This window comes from Pinus tabuliformis, chromosome 7 (genome assembly GCF_031772625.1).
Source record: "Pinus tabuliformis cultivar Carrire ecotype Pingquan chromosome 7, CPIR1, whole genome shotgun sequence".
NCBI classification, from domain to species: domain Eukaryota; kingdom Viridiplantae; phylum Streptophyta; class Pinopsida; order Pinales; family Pinaceae; genus Pinus; species Pinus tabuliformis.
In genome coordinates this window covers 470,851,918-470,867,647 of record NC_142293.1, presented here as the reverse complement: position 1 = coordinate 470,867,647, position 15,730 = coordinate 470,851,918, and the positions used below count along the sequence as shown (strand labels likewise).

Below are 15,730 nucleotides of genomic sequence, written 5' to 3'. Positions count from 1 at the left end.
GCCACTCCTACCTAGGGAGGTAACACCGTTGCGAGTTCGAAGCCTAAATTTTGGAAGGGAAGCCTTATTTGAAGTGTCAAATTGCCCATTAATTTCAAGCTTGGTTCACTTAGATGCAAAAATGATTAAATGTACCTGATGATGTAGTTGCTAGCACTAGATATTGTGTGTGATTGTTTGGTGGTTCGACAACCATGGCTTGGGCAACTTGATTGGGGTTCAAGTCTTTTAGAGGAGCATATTGACACCCACAGGTGGAGTGTTGAGAGCCATGGATGATGGGACTCCAAGCAGTAGCAGAGCATCATACATAGCCATGGGAACCTCCAACATCCACAACGTTCCAACACTTTTCCATACATTGATGATTTTTATGGGATGCACCTGGACTCAACATGCCCCAATCGACTTAACACTCTTAGAGGGAGGGCAATTGACACTAGGGCTAGAGGAAGATGGTATCACACCTTGAGACATGGGAGGGCTAGCACCACCTTGAGAGCCCCCAATGTTGGAGCAAAGACAGGCATTTTGACAACTTGGAGACCTATGAGACCACTTTTGTGTCCCAAGATGAAAACTGGGGTCCACTGAGGAGCATTGATAGACACCTAAGGACCAATCCTTAGGAGATGATTTTAGAGGGCTTCTACTCACATAATGGCATCAAGGAGCCTCAACGCTGGCCTTAAAAGTGCTCATGCATGCACGATGTCATCATTCTCTCACCTACGACTCACTTGAGTTATGTCTTCTCATCGACTACTAGGCGACTTGTGACCTAGCATGTGATTAGCACATTATTTTATGATTTTTAGGGCCATTAGGCTAAAATTAGGAATTGAACTATTATATGTGGAGGTTGGAATTTTGACCTTCTTGAGCAATTCAACTTCTTTTCTTATGAAGAATTCAGGATCTATGAATGCATTTTGACATTTGGAGCTAAATTGTTGTCTTTGGAGCTATTCTTTGGATCAATGGATGGAATATTTTGCATGTTATCTTTTAAGTGTACTTATTGTTGAATATTTATCTTTTTACATGTCTAATGTATGGAATAATGTTGAATCTAGGTCTTGCTATTGTGCCCTAATTTGTTGAAAAATTATTGAATGCTATCTAGATGATCTATTGCATGCATTACTCATACATAACATGTGAATGAATGTCCTAGTGAACTTTAATTAGCTCTGCCATGAAAATTCCATTATCAGCGATAGAGATAATTGCTTGAGATTGGTGCTAGGGTATCAATATTTCGCCCTCATTAGAAACTTCTTGGCTGACCTATCAAATCATAGACTCCATACTCCTAAGGAACAAGGCACTGGTCCATTTTTTTGGTGATCACACTTGACTTTTATCCATAAATTCTTCTTCTGTAAATTCGTCCCCTTCAAGGCCAAGCTTGCTAACTAGAGCTTGGGGCAAAACTCTAGGCAAGGCACATTTGTGGGATTGGAGAGCCTAAACATCAAGAGGATTTCATTTGCCACAAAATGTATCCTTTTGGTGGGCATCCACTTCAATATTGTCCATAAATTTCTTTGTCGTAGTTGTTTGCCCTAAGGTCAAACCCAAGTCTAGTCTTTGCTTCAACTTAGGGGCTTTTTTGAGGGTTTCATGAGCCTTTGTCTTGTTGAAAATCTATGTTGGAAACCCTTTCTCCTTGCCTTAACGTTTGACCATCCCAACACTCAACCAATCAATTAAGCCCTGTTGCAAAATGTGTAACTAGGTTCGGTCTTCATAAATATGAAATGTACTTTTGCTTCTTGTATATTGTAAAATGTAAGAAAATTGTTATTATTATTTTTGGAGCATGGGTTTCATGCTCAAGGTCTTTTATTTTAGAGGTCAAGCACCCATTGAGTGCTTCTAGGGTTTGTCTTAGGTCAAGAAGTCAAAAGAGTCATTGTCATAAGTTGAAGACCCCATCAAGCACATTGTAACTTGTAAAGAAAATGATTTGTCATTAAAAGTGTCAAAATACCCTTTAAGACCAAGTCGGCTTGGCAGCTGGGAAGTTAGCCTATTTTGAGGAGCCGCGTCCACCTTTAGAAGCCTATATAAAGGAGGGAACTCGACCTCCTTAGAACACATTCATTACTCATTCAAGTGAAGAAGGAAGACGAAGAAGGCAACAAAGAAGGAGAAGGACGAAGAATAAGCGTTTTTGGGCTAAATTCTCTCTCACATGTGCGAAGGAAGGCTAGGGTTTTTACTGCTGGGTAGGGTTTTGTTGTTGCAAGATCAAACTTGAAGAAGGAAGAGAAAGAAGGTCAATGAAGGTCACATTAGGTCATCCTCGAGCACTAGAAGAAGGAGAATTCCAAGCGAAGGTCTACAGAAGCCTTGGGAGCCTAGAATAAGCTAACACGTGTGGCAACAGTTGTTGATGGGAGGGACGAAAATTTCAGATCTATAGTAGAGGCTGAAATTTTGACGTTGAAGGTCAAAGTTGCGCTGTTGGAAGAGATTTAACTGGGTTTGACTTGATCAAGAAGAGCACATCATCTGGAAAGGTTAGACTTGGTCTTGGAGGGCATTGGTCTTGGTCTAGAGCTCTTTGAAGTTGTCAATTGAAGAATCTATAAGAAGAGAAGAGATTTGTAGGTTTTCTTCTCAAGTGGTGAGGTTTTGGCTCTGGTTTGTAGTCTACATTCTGTGTTCTTGTGTACTATTGTTCTTCTTGTTTTGGTAGTTGTTTTATGATATACAAACATAATAATAAGTGAAGAATCTAATAAGTAAAAAAGACATCACAAGCAGTTATCAAGGAAAGAGAAATCATCCTATCTATTGCCCTTTAGATTTCTCAACAAGCCGTAGGTTTTGTGGTTTTAACCCTAGGCCTCTAAAAATAAACAAAACTGCCTCCAATAGGAGCCCTAAGTCTAAGTTGTGCCTTTCTTGTAGAAGGTCTCATTAAGTCCCCCTTTACCCTAACCCTAGAATATCCATTAGGTGACCTTCTCACATACCGGGATTCCTCCCATTGGTGAAAATCTGTAAAGAACAGGGGGTTTTCACTGTGGTGATAGTGGGCCATCACCCCATTAGTGTCACTTGGTCTAGTTTTAGCCTCGTAGGGTGCTCTTCTCCAAGGTCTGCTAGATTTTGTGGCAACATGTCTGACACATGCCCTCACTGCAGCCCTTGTAAAAGAGGCCCGCGGCCCATATAAACATGTTTTCCACTTCATTTGAGCTCATTTCACTCAACAGGTTGGAGGTGTGAGATGTTTTGGAGTGCAGCTGAGGGTTATTGTGTAGACTCCAAGTGCTGAGCAAGTGGAGTTGTCCACCAATTTTCAAGATTTTTCGTAGAGCAGTGCATTGTCTTCCTCATTTCGCAGAAATCATGGGTCAATCATCCAGGGCAGCTGGAAAAGGTTAAAGGAAAGGGAGGAATGTCCCCACTGATATTGTCCCCCTTCCATTCATTCAGGGTCTGCTAGTGCTCCATTTGCTGGAAGTGGGGCTACGTGAGTGACTTCAAATGCTGGAAAAAACACTGTTTTAAGTTTTAACAAGACAGCATGCTCAAGAGCAAAAGTTGTATGATTGAATTTGTATCATCATCTTGTAAAATTCTAAACTTTTTAGTTTCTAAATTCTAAAAAAATTGAATCTTTGTCGATATTTCATTTTTGTATGTCCCATTCCTGGGGTCGCCATGACTCGTGTCAGACTCATATTTCCGTGCCCGTGTCATGTGTCTTCACTGATGATTATTAAAGTCATCCTTAAGAAATGGTTTAGAGAATTGCATTTGGAATAATTGTTTCATTTTTGTATGTCCCATTCATGGGGTCGCCATGACTCGTGTCAGACTCATATTTCCGTGCCCCGTGTCATGTGTCTTCACTGATGATTATTAAAGTCATCCTTAAGAAGTGGTTTAGAGAATTGCATTTGGAATAATTGTTTGCTTGAGACATTGAATGAACAAGTTTGACACATTAATCTTGTTTGCAGGGAGTGCTAGTTTTTCTTGCAGCAAAGTCTGGCATGATTAAAAGTGCAGAAGATGCTGCTGATATTCAGAACTTTGTTATTTGTCTCGAGATGGCTATTGCTGCAGTGGGACATTTGTATGCATTCCCTTATAAAGTGTATGCTGAAGCAAACATAGGTGCATCTAGTGGTTTAACTGGGAGCCTTGGCCATGCTTTGAAGTTCAATGATTTTTACCATGACACAGTACATCAGGTAAAGCATAGATGATTTAATTGTTATTTTTGTTGTATGGTTATTTTATAAGCAATTGTTATGTTCACTTGTTAGTATTCTTCAAATATGTAGAGTAGAAGGTCAGTAAGAGATGTTCTTCTTTCTATAATTTAAACTTACTGTCTGTTCCTAGTGGATTGCCACAAATACTGTGATTGTCTTTTGGAAAGTGATGTTTTCATGCAATTTTCTGAGGATGTTAGTTTGCATTTTTCTAGCTGTACCATCTGTTAGCCTGAGTTGAAATGATCCTGTTAACCTGAGTTGAAATTTTATTTTTGTTTTGTTTTAATTTGACCTGAATTTATTCAGTATGGAAAAACCATTGTACTATCTTAACTTGAAAGTATGGTCTTGTTAAGCAAGGTGACCCTATTTATATTGTGGAATCACAGTTGTAGTTGAGATTGGTTGTGAAATAGATCACACCTCTCAAATTGAGGAAGTTTCGAAGTGTGTTTAAGAAGCAGGAATAAAGCCATTTGAACTGCCTCATGAACTTGTAGAACATATAGTGTGATTTCCTTCTAGAAAGTTATGTTCTCACTCAGTGTTCTGGGGATGGTAGTTTGGATATTTTTGGCTGTACCATTCTGTTAACCTGAGTTGAAATGTTTCTCTTTGTTTTCCTTTAATTTGACCTGAATCTATTCACTTGTGGAGAAACCTTTGTACTAGCTTAACTTGGAAGTATAGTGTTATTGAGCAAGGTGATCCTATCTATAGCATGGAATAGCAGTTACAATTGAGATTAGTTGTCATATTGAATTGATCACACTTCTCAAGCTGGGGAAGTTTTGAACTGTGTTTAAGAAGCTGGATAGCCTTTTGAACTACTTCATGAACTTGTAGAACATGTACTGTCATTACCTTCTAGAAAGCTATCTTCTCTGCAGTGTTTCGGGGATGCTAGTTTGCATTTTCTAGCTGTACCAACACATTAAGCATAGAATTTTGTGACCTAAGGCAATTAATGCAACTTCAGAAATTTCACGTCTTTCCTATAGGTTTCCTGGATCTTAGCCCCATGAATGTGCAGCCTTAGTGCTGTTATGAAATATGATCAAACATCGCCAACAGAGGACAATATTTCACCTCCTAACAACCACAATCAACAAGGCAATCCAAGAAAAAAGACAGAGTGTGATAACAAGTTTCAGGTGTATAGGGCAATCTTATGATGCATAGACCAGATCTGAAAATCACTTTGTGACCGCAGAAATTATAGCAGTAAATCTATCCCCATATTTTTCAATATTGATGATAAAACCTTTGACAATTTCAGCCTTATGCCAAATCAGCAAGACATACAGGCGCTGGAAATTACCAAACCATGAAAATAAAGATAGCTGAAAATCAAATCTAGAATAAGAGAATTTTGGGCAGCTGAAAACTTCATATATATATATGTGTGTGTGTGTGTGTGTGAAATTCATGTACAAACCATAGCCTCATCCCATTTCCCAAGGCTAGTACAATCCTCTAGTTTTACAAAACCTCAAGCAGGGAAAACTAGGAAAATCCTATGTTAGAATTCCTGCAAACCTAGCACCCGGCACTTAATTCCTAGCAGATTAATGATCTACTGATTAAATGCAAAGCTAGGTTCATTAACACAAAAAATTCAGCAGAAGCAAAATTTATCTATCTCAATCATGAAAAATATGACACAACAGATTCTACCCAGTCACAGTTCTTCTTTAAATTCTTTAGAACTTACATGGTCTCCCTTTCTGGGAAAATGGCCCAACTAAGAAAATACATACGACAAATATATCTGAACCAACTGATCGAGCCCTCCTTGGCTGATCCGGATCTCCATGCTGCCTCCTTCCGCATATCCAACACACTCATTGAGATGCCTCTCGCAATCTTGTGTTGCTGTATGGTTTGTCTTCTCCTTCTCCTCAGCCTTGCTTATAATTTTACATTGAGCTAAATCCCTAACCCCAATCTCCAAAGTGATTGAAAATCGAGATCAGATCTTGCCTTACTTGAGATCAAGGGTTGAGATTAAGACATATTCACTAGAGTAAATAATTTACTTTTTCTAAGTTTACTTCAATAAGCAACATAATGATTATGTGCTTTTCCTAGGTCTAACTTAGGCTAAGTTACAAAAACAACTTGCTCACACTAGAGCAAGTGTCTAACGAGACTTTGGACGACTTCTGCAAGCCTAGACACTTAGGCCTATGCAGAAGTACCTACCCGAGCTACAAACATCAACACCCTAGCCCTGCTATTGATTCTCCACAAGCTAGCGTCAACGTTAGCAAGCTTTCTTGGCAAGATGCCTCGTCTTCTTCTTCGCTTCAACAAGTACAACCTAGGGTTTAATCAAAGAACTGTACCTTTAATGTCTCCAAAGGATGAAACCTTAACCTTAGTATTCAAGATGTTCCAAAAGCTCCAAGAAACCCTAGTTCCTCCAAGACAAGAGTGGTAAAGTACAAAGATGTAGTATGGAGAGAGAAAAGTGTACTCTTCTCCCCACATCCCTAACACTAGATGATTAATACACAATGATGATGACTCTACTCTCTCCTTCCTCTATATATATGAGAGGTAAGGGTGGTCAACGATACATATATTGGCCCAAACCATTAGAAACAACCTACAAAAATACAAGTAGGTTCACAGATGTGAATTGCGACACTCTAAGGGTACACATGTCAATCTCTAAGGTGATGTCATACACAAGCAAGGCTCCAATGTAAGGATACTCCATGAGATGTGTTGAACAGTCCTCCTGGAAGCCTCTAGGGATTTCAACAGTCCTTTTAAGCCATGTGCTCAATTAGGTCCACTCCCCTTACATGTACACTGTTGCAACCTCGATATCCCAAGTCGACTTCATGCCTCTATGCAAGCATCCAAGCTATTTCATGCTGTCTAAGGCTCAAGCCTTCCTCTAGAATGTCAAACACTCCTCCAATGTAGGGTTTTTTCTCAAGCAAGCAGCCAATCTATATATGGCCAGCATGAAGAATGTTCCCAGCTGTTTGAAGATTTTCAAGACTCCAAGGTAGAATGTTAAGCAAGTATTCAACTGAGTCATGCAATCATCTGATGTTTAAATCCTTCAATGGATCATCCAGGGGCTAATCATACACCATGTACCCCAAATTCATGAAACATCTCCATAGTGTAAACACTTCCAGATTAACCCCAACCCCAAGAGTGAATATTTACGTAAGTGGAAATGCCTTATTCAACTCAATTTATTCGCTTAGGGAAAAACACCTGTATCACTTTAACTTGGAAGTATATTCTTTATTGAGCAAGGTGGCCCTATCTAGATCCTATATCATGGAATAGCAGTTGTAATTGAGATTTGGTCGTTATAATGAATAGATCACACCTCTCAAATTCAGGAAGCTTTCAATTGTGTTTATAAGCAGGAATCAAGCCATTTGAACTGCCTGATGCACTTGTAGAACATATAGTTTTGAGTTTTATCTGGATTGGCTGCTAACAGCTGTCTGTTTCCAGCTAACCTCAGTGAGTGTAGCCTTTTCTTAACTGCCTCACCATTTGAACTGCCTCATGAACTTGTAGAACTGATAGTTTTGAGTTTTATGGATTGGCTAGTAACATTAGTCTGTTTCAAGCTATCCTGACTGAGCGTAGGCTTTTCTTGTTTGCTTCACTTCCATTTACTTCCAGTGGAAGGGACTGTTGGAGGGCATGGATATCATGTGTGTAAAATTCTTTTTTCAACCATGTTCTGAAACTATTTCTACTATGTTAGTTTCTATAGTCAATTTCCATTCTCTTTGCTTTGCTTCTGTTACCATGTCAAATGAGGTGACTCATTCTGCATGTCTTCTAAAGTAGCTATTGTGAACCCTAGTAACAAATTGACGAAGACAAGTGAACAATAATGTCAACAAATTGGGACAAATAGAGCTCTGCAGCCCTCAGCAAACTGTTCTCGACCCCACCTGGTCTGGGCCAAATGACCTGCAAGTTACAGCTCGTAATTCACCAGCCTTTGCACCAAATTAGACATTTGGGAATAATGCTACTGTGCTTGTAGAAATGAATTTTTAATTGCTTGTCAAACTTTTGTGTAGTCTGGTTCAAATATTTATGTTGTGTGTTGACCTTGTCATTTCTCAGTAGGCGTAATATCAATTGAAGATGTCAACGTTTTTTTCTAATGTTCCTGCATAGATTGTACTGCTGACTAGGATTTCTAATATGTGTTCACTTATGATGCTTCAGTTTGCCCCAACGTATCATGATTATATCCTTTACAACAATGAAGGTGAAGAAGGGACAAGGAAATATCGTGCACGCACTTTTGTGCCAACTGGCCAGGAGATGGACACTGTACGGAAGCATAAACAAATGTTTGGGACTGGCAGAACAGATTATCCCTATGCGTTAGGGGTTTCTTCTTCAGATGGTGCAAGCCCTCGTATTGCAGTGGATAGGCAGAAGACTGTCAAGGATCCGGAATCCATGAAGTCCTCTCTGCTTCTTGATCCTACAAATGTTTTTGGCCAGCCTTATGATGTGTCACATTTGGAGTCTGGTCAACCAACATTAGCTGGAAAAGGTTTGTCTGATTTTAACCCAAGAAGGGCATGACTGAATTCCAGAAGATATTATTCTGGTTAAGCACTTACTGATCATGTAGAATTCGTTTGAGGCATGTCCAGCTACAAAATTGCTTTAGGGCTTTTATGTGATGGTGAGGAGTTAGTTGTTACTAATTCACATCCACTTGTTGCTTGCAATGGGTTTTTGAGTTTCTTATGGTGATACATACAGTTGATTTCATGTGTATTGCTTCTATGTTTCACTTCCATTCTTCTGTGAGATAGCTCAAAAGTAATTCATTTCTAGCATTTAATCCAAAATTCTTTCCTGAAATGGTTTATTCACAAATGAAGTACAGGATCAGAGGTTTCTTCTCATGGTACATAACTGAATATGAGGCTTTTGAACATTTGTTTGTATGTCTTGTACAACAAAAGTACTGTTTATGCTCAATATGGTTGCTAATACATTTTGTGTTGGGGACCTTGTCTCATGCTACTCCCTGAAGCGGACCCGTGCTCTTTTTGTCACTTCCCTGGAAAAAGGAAAGGGATTTCAAGCCTTCTAATCTTACTCTTTGGCAAATGGTTCATGCCAAAACTGGATTGGTGTCGCAGAGAGACCATCCAAAGAGTGCCTACTATCGAAAGGTTGTAGTCAAAATCGCCCAATGAAACTTGGAAGAAAGTATGCTGTGAAACACTTTCATGATAATTTCTGAATCACTATTGGATTTGTGGTCAGCTTTCCACTGTGACATTCTTGGTGATAGCAGTTATATGTCCTTTATGTTGGGAAATGTACCATTGGAGAGTTGAAGGTCACTTTTGAAAAGACATTGTCGAGGATAGAGGTCATTAATCTCATGTTCTGAAAAAATAAGAGCCATGGGTAAAGACAATGATGAAATAATCAAACACATGCAGAATGAAGTTAAAGTAGGAAGGCCACCATGTAGCCATGAATTTGTATTATGAGGGGGCGTTATGATTGGATTGAATTGTTTATTGGTTTGTTGATTTTCTCCATTTCATTTAAATTTATTTCAATGGTGATGGATTGACATTTGTGTCACAGAAAAACGCGTGCGCGTGTTTGTTTGTTTGTTGCTTCTGCGTAGATGTGTATATTTTTTATAACCAAAATTTACACACATATCTATCTGATCATATTGAAATCCCTCTTCTCGCTTGCATGTATGGACATAATTAATAAAGATCACTGATAAACAGAATAAGAAAGCATTATTATTGAAGAAAATACCTATCTCGTTTATATAATGAGCGGATGATAATAAACAGGAAAAAGATGTAATGTCTTCAATAGGCATTACATGTGCAACTTTACCTTTTTACTGTTATCAGCAATGAACTTCAATGATGCATTAATAAAGCATAGATACTTTAACGTCGAAAATCCAGATTTGAGCCTTGCACCTCTCCCATGCAAAATTGGAGAGTTCACAAATTTGTCTTGGAGTAATCTTCCCTTGTGCTAAAATTTTCTGCACAGAGTTACGTTAACCTGGAGGAGTGAATGACCCACTTGATAGATTACATATTAGATTGCCTCAACTACCAATGGGTCACATATGAAGATATTGTAATTTATTCTTCATCCAAATTAGCTGACTGATTCTCTTATGATGCTAGATGACTTGCTCGCAATAACTCAAAAGGCATATCCCCAGAGGCATGGCTTAGTGATGCATGAAGCATAAATCCTACAAGAAACTTGTAAGCATTTTGATATAGGTGTACTATCTGTTTATAAAAACCAAGCCTGTATTGATGAAGTTATGAACGATGTTTTATTCTACCATAGAGCTCAGTTTCTTGAGCTTCCCCCTCTGCTGAGATCCTTCTTTCTGGAGGCCAGTCAATCTCATCCAGTGCACTGAGGGGATGCCAAAAGCAAATGGGGTATATGTCATATTCATTCACCTTGTAGGCAAACTATGACAATTCATGAAAGACACAGGAAAAAGCCAATAAAAACTAAACAAGGTTATCCAAGAGTCCAGGAGAATCCAGGAGTATCCAATAAAGCTGAAGAGTCCAGAGAGAATCCGAAAGACCAAAGGCCACTAGGGATTAAGATACCATCTTTCATTTCAGATTCCAATGTCAAAATACCACGTCATCATTGAGTCCACAAGACCATCCCAGGGATAGGAGGGGAGGAACCATTATACAAAATACAAATCACTGAGAGAAACGACAATGGTAATGGGGTGGTGGTTTTCCAAGGGCATCACAGAAAGACGTTATCATTGTGAAACAATTTTCACTTCATAACAAATAGCACCATTACACCACCTGAGATTCATAAGTATGGCCTCAAGATAAGATTCAAGCCAATTCATGGTCACTCCCTCATGCTCTGCTAGGGCTTGTAGAGAACCAGAACTCACTCTTAAACATGAATAAAGACAGCTTCATTCTTTGATAGGAAATAAAGCAATGAACATTTAGGACATAAAATAAAATGCACAAAATAACCCATCTTTTAGATGACATGTCTTGCACCCAGCGTAAACTAAAAAGGGAGTAAGTATATTTGCAGAAACCATTCCAAGGAAAATTGATATGAAGTGATGATTAGAAAATCGGATTCGACGGGTTAGCCTTGAATGACTATCATGAATTTTGCTGATGTAGCCAACAAGAAAGACCAAAACTAGGGCAGACTTTTCCTTGCATTTCAAATGATTAGTTTTCTGGACAAGATCTTTGTATGGGATTAAAGTGGACATCTACAATAATGTGTTGTATGCATCACAAAGAATGTAAGTAGAAGCAATGTTGCGAACATCTCGATAGCATCCCGATTTTATCTTGAAATCACGATTTTTGGGGCTAGCTGATGTTTGCCGATATTTATTGATATTTTGATGGTCTCTTGATTTTGCCGATGTTTGCCAATTTTTCCTGATATTTTCGTATTTTTTGGTTTTCTGGACCATTGCCGATTTTATCCCGATGCCGATGTTTGCAACATTGAGTAGAAGTGAGTGAATCTGATTGGAGATCGTCCATTTTATTTTTATAGGGGATATGCATATCATTATCTAATGTGACTTTAAAATAATATTATCTGCTGTCATTTGACAATTTAGTGAATGAAAAGCTCAAGAGGATCACATCCTCACAGTTCAATATCCCAGAGTCCTTCCAAACATTGATTTACTATTGAAGACCTTTAACAGAGCCCCAAAGGTGCACATCAATAAAAGAAAGCATGTCAAAAAGTGATCAATATGAGCATAGCAGGACCGTTTTTAGAGAGAATAATCTCTATGGGATGAGCAAATATTGTCTTGATAGGTAAAACAGTTGCAGTCCCTGCCACACCAATCATTAATGTAACATGATGTCAGTCATGTATCTTATCAATGCTCCAATCTCTAATAAATACTATAATATTATTAAAAGGTACTTTAAAGCGAAATGTTCAGTGTTTTGATTTTTTTTTTATTGTTTTGTATGCCCCTTGCTATAAAAGTGGCTAAACAATTCTAAATTGTTTTTATAGTGTTTATAATTTGCCAATCAAGTTAGTTAGCCAATTTGCATTAATCATGATTAAAAACTATACATATACAACTACCAATGGCATGTTGCATGGGAAACTAATGAGTCGCTAGTATGACAGTTTCTTTGTCCATGGAGTTTGAGAGAAGATTTTCAATGACAATGTCTTTCAAAACCAGATTGCCTTTGCAGTAAGGATCACTTATATGCCTCAGACTATACTGAGAAATATCTATGATACTAAAACTTGAATCAGTGAAAAAATCTAAAAATCTGTGCATGTCAAGGAGTGAGTGAAACATCTTCTGCAAGAGAGGTAGGCCCAGGGTTTGGTTGTCTTGCTGATCCAGGCCTGGAATCCTCTTGGCAATGGCTGCAACCAGATCTTGTACACGCTGAGTCTGTTTTGCAATGCATCTAGGTAGAGCATGTTCTCATTATATGCCTCATGCCTTTCAACTTTGGTAATATTCTATATTTCTACTATGGGTATTGATTGTGGCTGGGATCCATTGGCTGAATTTCACATCTATTTCCTCATCTGAGATACAACTGTGTTCCACAAAAGCATCGGCCTTGGAAAGTTTGAGCTTTGCTCTGATTTTCGGCGGGGTTTGGGTTCAAAAGGCATGGGCACAGGATTCGTGAAATTGATCACAATATATATATATATATGATTCAATGTTTTGGTTCAACTGAATTATAAAATATAATTCTTAAAAACATTAAATCATTTACATTTAGATTGGAAAATCTGATATTGAAGATATGCAAATAGTTTTAAAAATGAATTAATCAAGAAAGACACACACACACACACACACACACACACATATATATATAATTCGATGTTTTGGTTCAATTGAATTATAAAATATAATTCTTAAAAACATTAAATCATTTACATTTTAGATTGGAAAATCTGATATTGAAGATATGCAAATAGTTTTAAAAATGAATAAATCAAGAAAGACATTAAATTAAAAAAAATATGTTTTTATTGACATTTGAAAAGTTATTCTTGAAAAAGGTCACTTGAAAAAATTGAAAGTTCAGGTCACAAGCATTATTGTTTCAAACTGGTGGTCGATTTCCTTTAATAAATGGTAAAGATGAAACTGGCTGAATTTCTCATCTATTTCCTCATCTGAGATGCAACTGTGTTCCACAAAAGCATCGGCCTTGGAAAGTTTGGGCTTTGCTCTGATTTTTGGCAGGGTTTGGATTCAAAAGGCATGGGCACAGGATTCGTGAAATTGATCACATATATATATGATTCAATGTTTTGGTTCAATTGAATTATAAAATATAATTCTTAAAAACATTAAATCATTTACAATTAGATTGGAAATTCTGATATTGAACCATTTACATTTAGATTGGAAAATCTGATATTGAAAATATGCAAATAGTTTTAAAAATGAACTAATCAAGAAAAACATATATATATATATATATATATATATATATATATATATATATATATGATTCAATGTTTTGGTTCAATTGAATTATAAAATATAATTCTTAAAAACATTAAATCATTTACATTTTAGATTGGAAAATCTGATATTGAAGATTTGCAAATGGTTTTAAAAATGAATAAATCAAGAAAGGCATTAAATTAAAAAAAATATGATTTTATTGACATTTGAAAAGTTATTCTTGAAAAAGGTTGCTTGAAAAAATTGAAAGTTCAGGTCACAAGCATTATTGTTTCAAACTGGTAGTCAATTTCCTTTAATAAATGGTAAAGATGAAACTGTATATTAATGAGAGTTGTTTTATACCTTTGAACTCTGATCCTAATGAATGATCACTATTGTTCATAGAACTGTTTTTTGGTAATAGAGAAATACTACTTTTGCTTATTGATTCATTTGACAAATCCTTTTTAGAGTTCCATGACATGGGACAAGAACTAAGATCATTCATGATTTCCCTAAGCAAAACACATTTTAACTAATAAGATTGGGATCATAATGCTATTATGTATCTAACACATGCATAATGTATCTAACAGCCATGTGGAAGTTTTATAACACCAATTCACATGCATGGATAATCTGCATTTGACATGTTGATGTTGTCACTGGTAGTTGTGATGCAACTACAAAATAATGCATGGATAATCTGCATTTGACATGTTGATGTTGTCACTGGTAGTTGTGATGCAAAGCCACATTTTGTATGCAACATATGCTTTGCGCATAGAAAGCACATATATGTAGAGGGTTTATGAGTGATATATATCCTTTACTACTTTAATGTCCCTAATCATGCTGATAATGTGTTTTTTTGGTGTCCTATGTAGGATATAGACTTGTGATGCAATCCTCATGATCGATTTTTGTAGAGGACATCTTGTGCCACGTGGACTGTCCATCCTATATTTCTGTCCATCTAGTATGTTCAAATATCTGAGTGCGCTTGCTACATGTGGATCCTACAATGATGGATGATCTCTTTCTGAATACCACTATTGACAATTTAGCTTTGACCATATTCTTGTACTCAAGGTATTCAAAACCCCTATTCCAACATTCCTCACATGGATCTATATAATTAAAATCTCCTTGTTTCACAAGTAAAAACATGGCGAAGTGTTTTATTGAGATGCCACAATAGCTTCTACATAGTGTTGCATCTTGATACGTTCTTTTGGTCGAAGAATCTTGAGATATGTGCTAAGAACACTTTCTTTATTGGAATGCAGATCTTGATGAGGGATCTCAATTTTTAGCTGATCTTCCAGTTCATTTATTAATATTTTCTTTAGATAGTAGATGTGGATTCAAACAATGTTGTTGGAAAACACAAGGAATTGAGAAAATTATGGCATTAGGTTGATATTTGTGAAGCATAAGATTAATGGGTAGAGAGACATTTTACCAGAAATTGAAACTTTTTGAAGAGGATATCAAGGAAAGATGGCCCTAAATTGCCCAAAATATTAATAGAGAATATTAATGAAGGGAAAAGTTTTGAGGGTGGGGGTTCGTCATGTAATGTAGTTCACATTGTATTGTTGCATCACATAGAGTGAAATTATATTACTAAGAAAATGTAGTCTCATGGCGCCTAATGCCCATCAGGTGTAAGGGGTTTGTTTATTCATTTGACTTATTGTTTAGAATTGACATGAAAAACATCAGATTTACCTCAAGTTTTTAATGGTTCATTAATTGAATAAAATTGATTTTGATCCATCTTAATCATGGATCTGTCAACTATTGAGAGGATCAGATCCTTTGAGTTGTAAATTTTTTGATCATTTTAAACGGATTACGCTGGTTGTAGTCACTCAACTTTGTATAACTCAGAACTTAACTTAATGTGATATGAGATATTTATATTTGCATTATAACAATATTTCTATGAAAGTATCATATATATTGTATTTTTACT

The 15,730-nt window shown here is 37.0% G+C and overlaps 1 protein-coding gene across 5 annotated transcripts in view; it reads left to right on the top strand.

Moving 5' to 3' along the window:
* Nucleotides 1–15,375, top strand: part of LOC149247985 (uncharacterized) — a 161,673-nt gene extending 146,298 nt beyond the window's left edge. For 3 of the 5 annotated variants that reach the window (XM_089458324.1, XM_089458323.1, XM_089458322.1), the window contains 2 exons: nucleotides 3,984–4,217; nucleotides 8,469–9,029. In XM_089458324.1, coding sequence (XP_089314450.1) covers nucleotides 3,984–4,217; nucleotides 8,469–8,837 — 603 coding nt within the window. In that variant the 3' untranslated portion in view covers nucleotides 8,838–9,029. Of the gene's footprint in view, nucleotides 1–3,983; nucleotides 4,218–8,468; nucleotides 9,030–14,636; nucleotides 14,917–15,038 lie in introns of those variants that run through there. The other 2 variants (XR_016266642.1, XM_089458325.1) reach the window with 2 other exon arrangements.
* The last annotated feature ends 355 nt before the right edge of the window (nucleotides 15,376–15,730 follow it).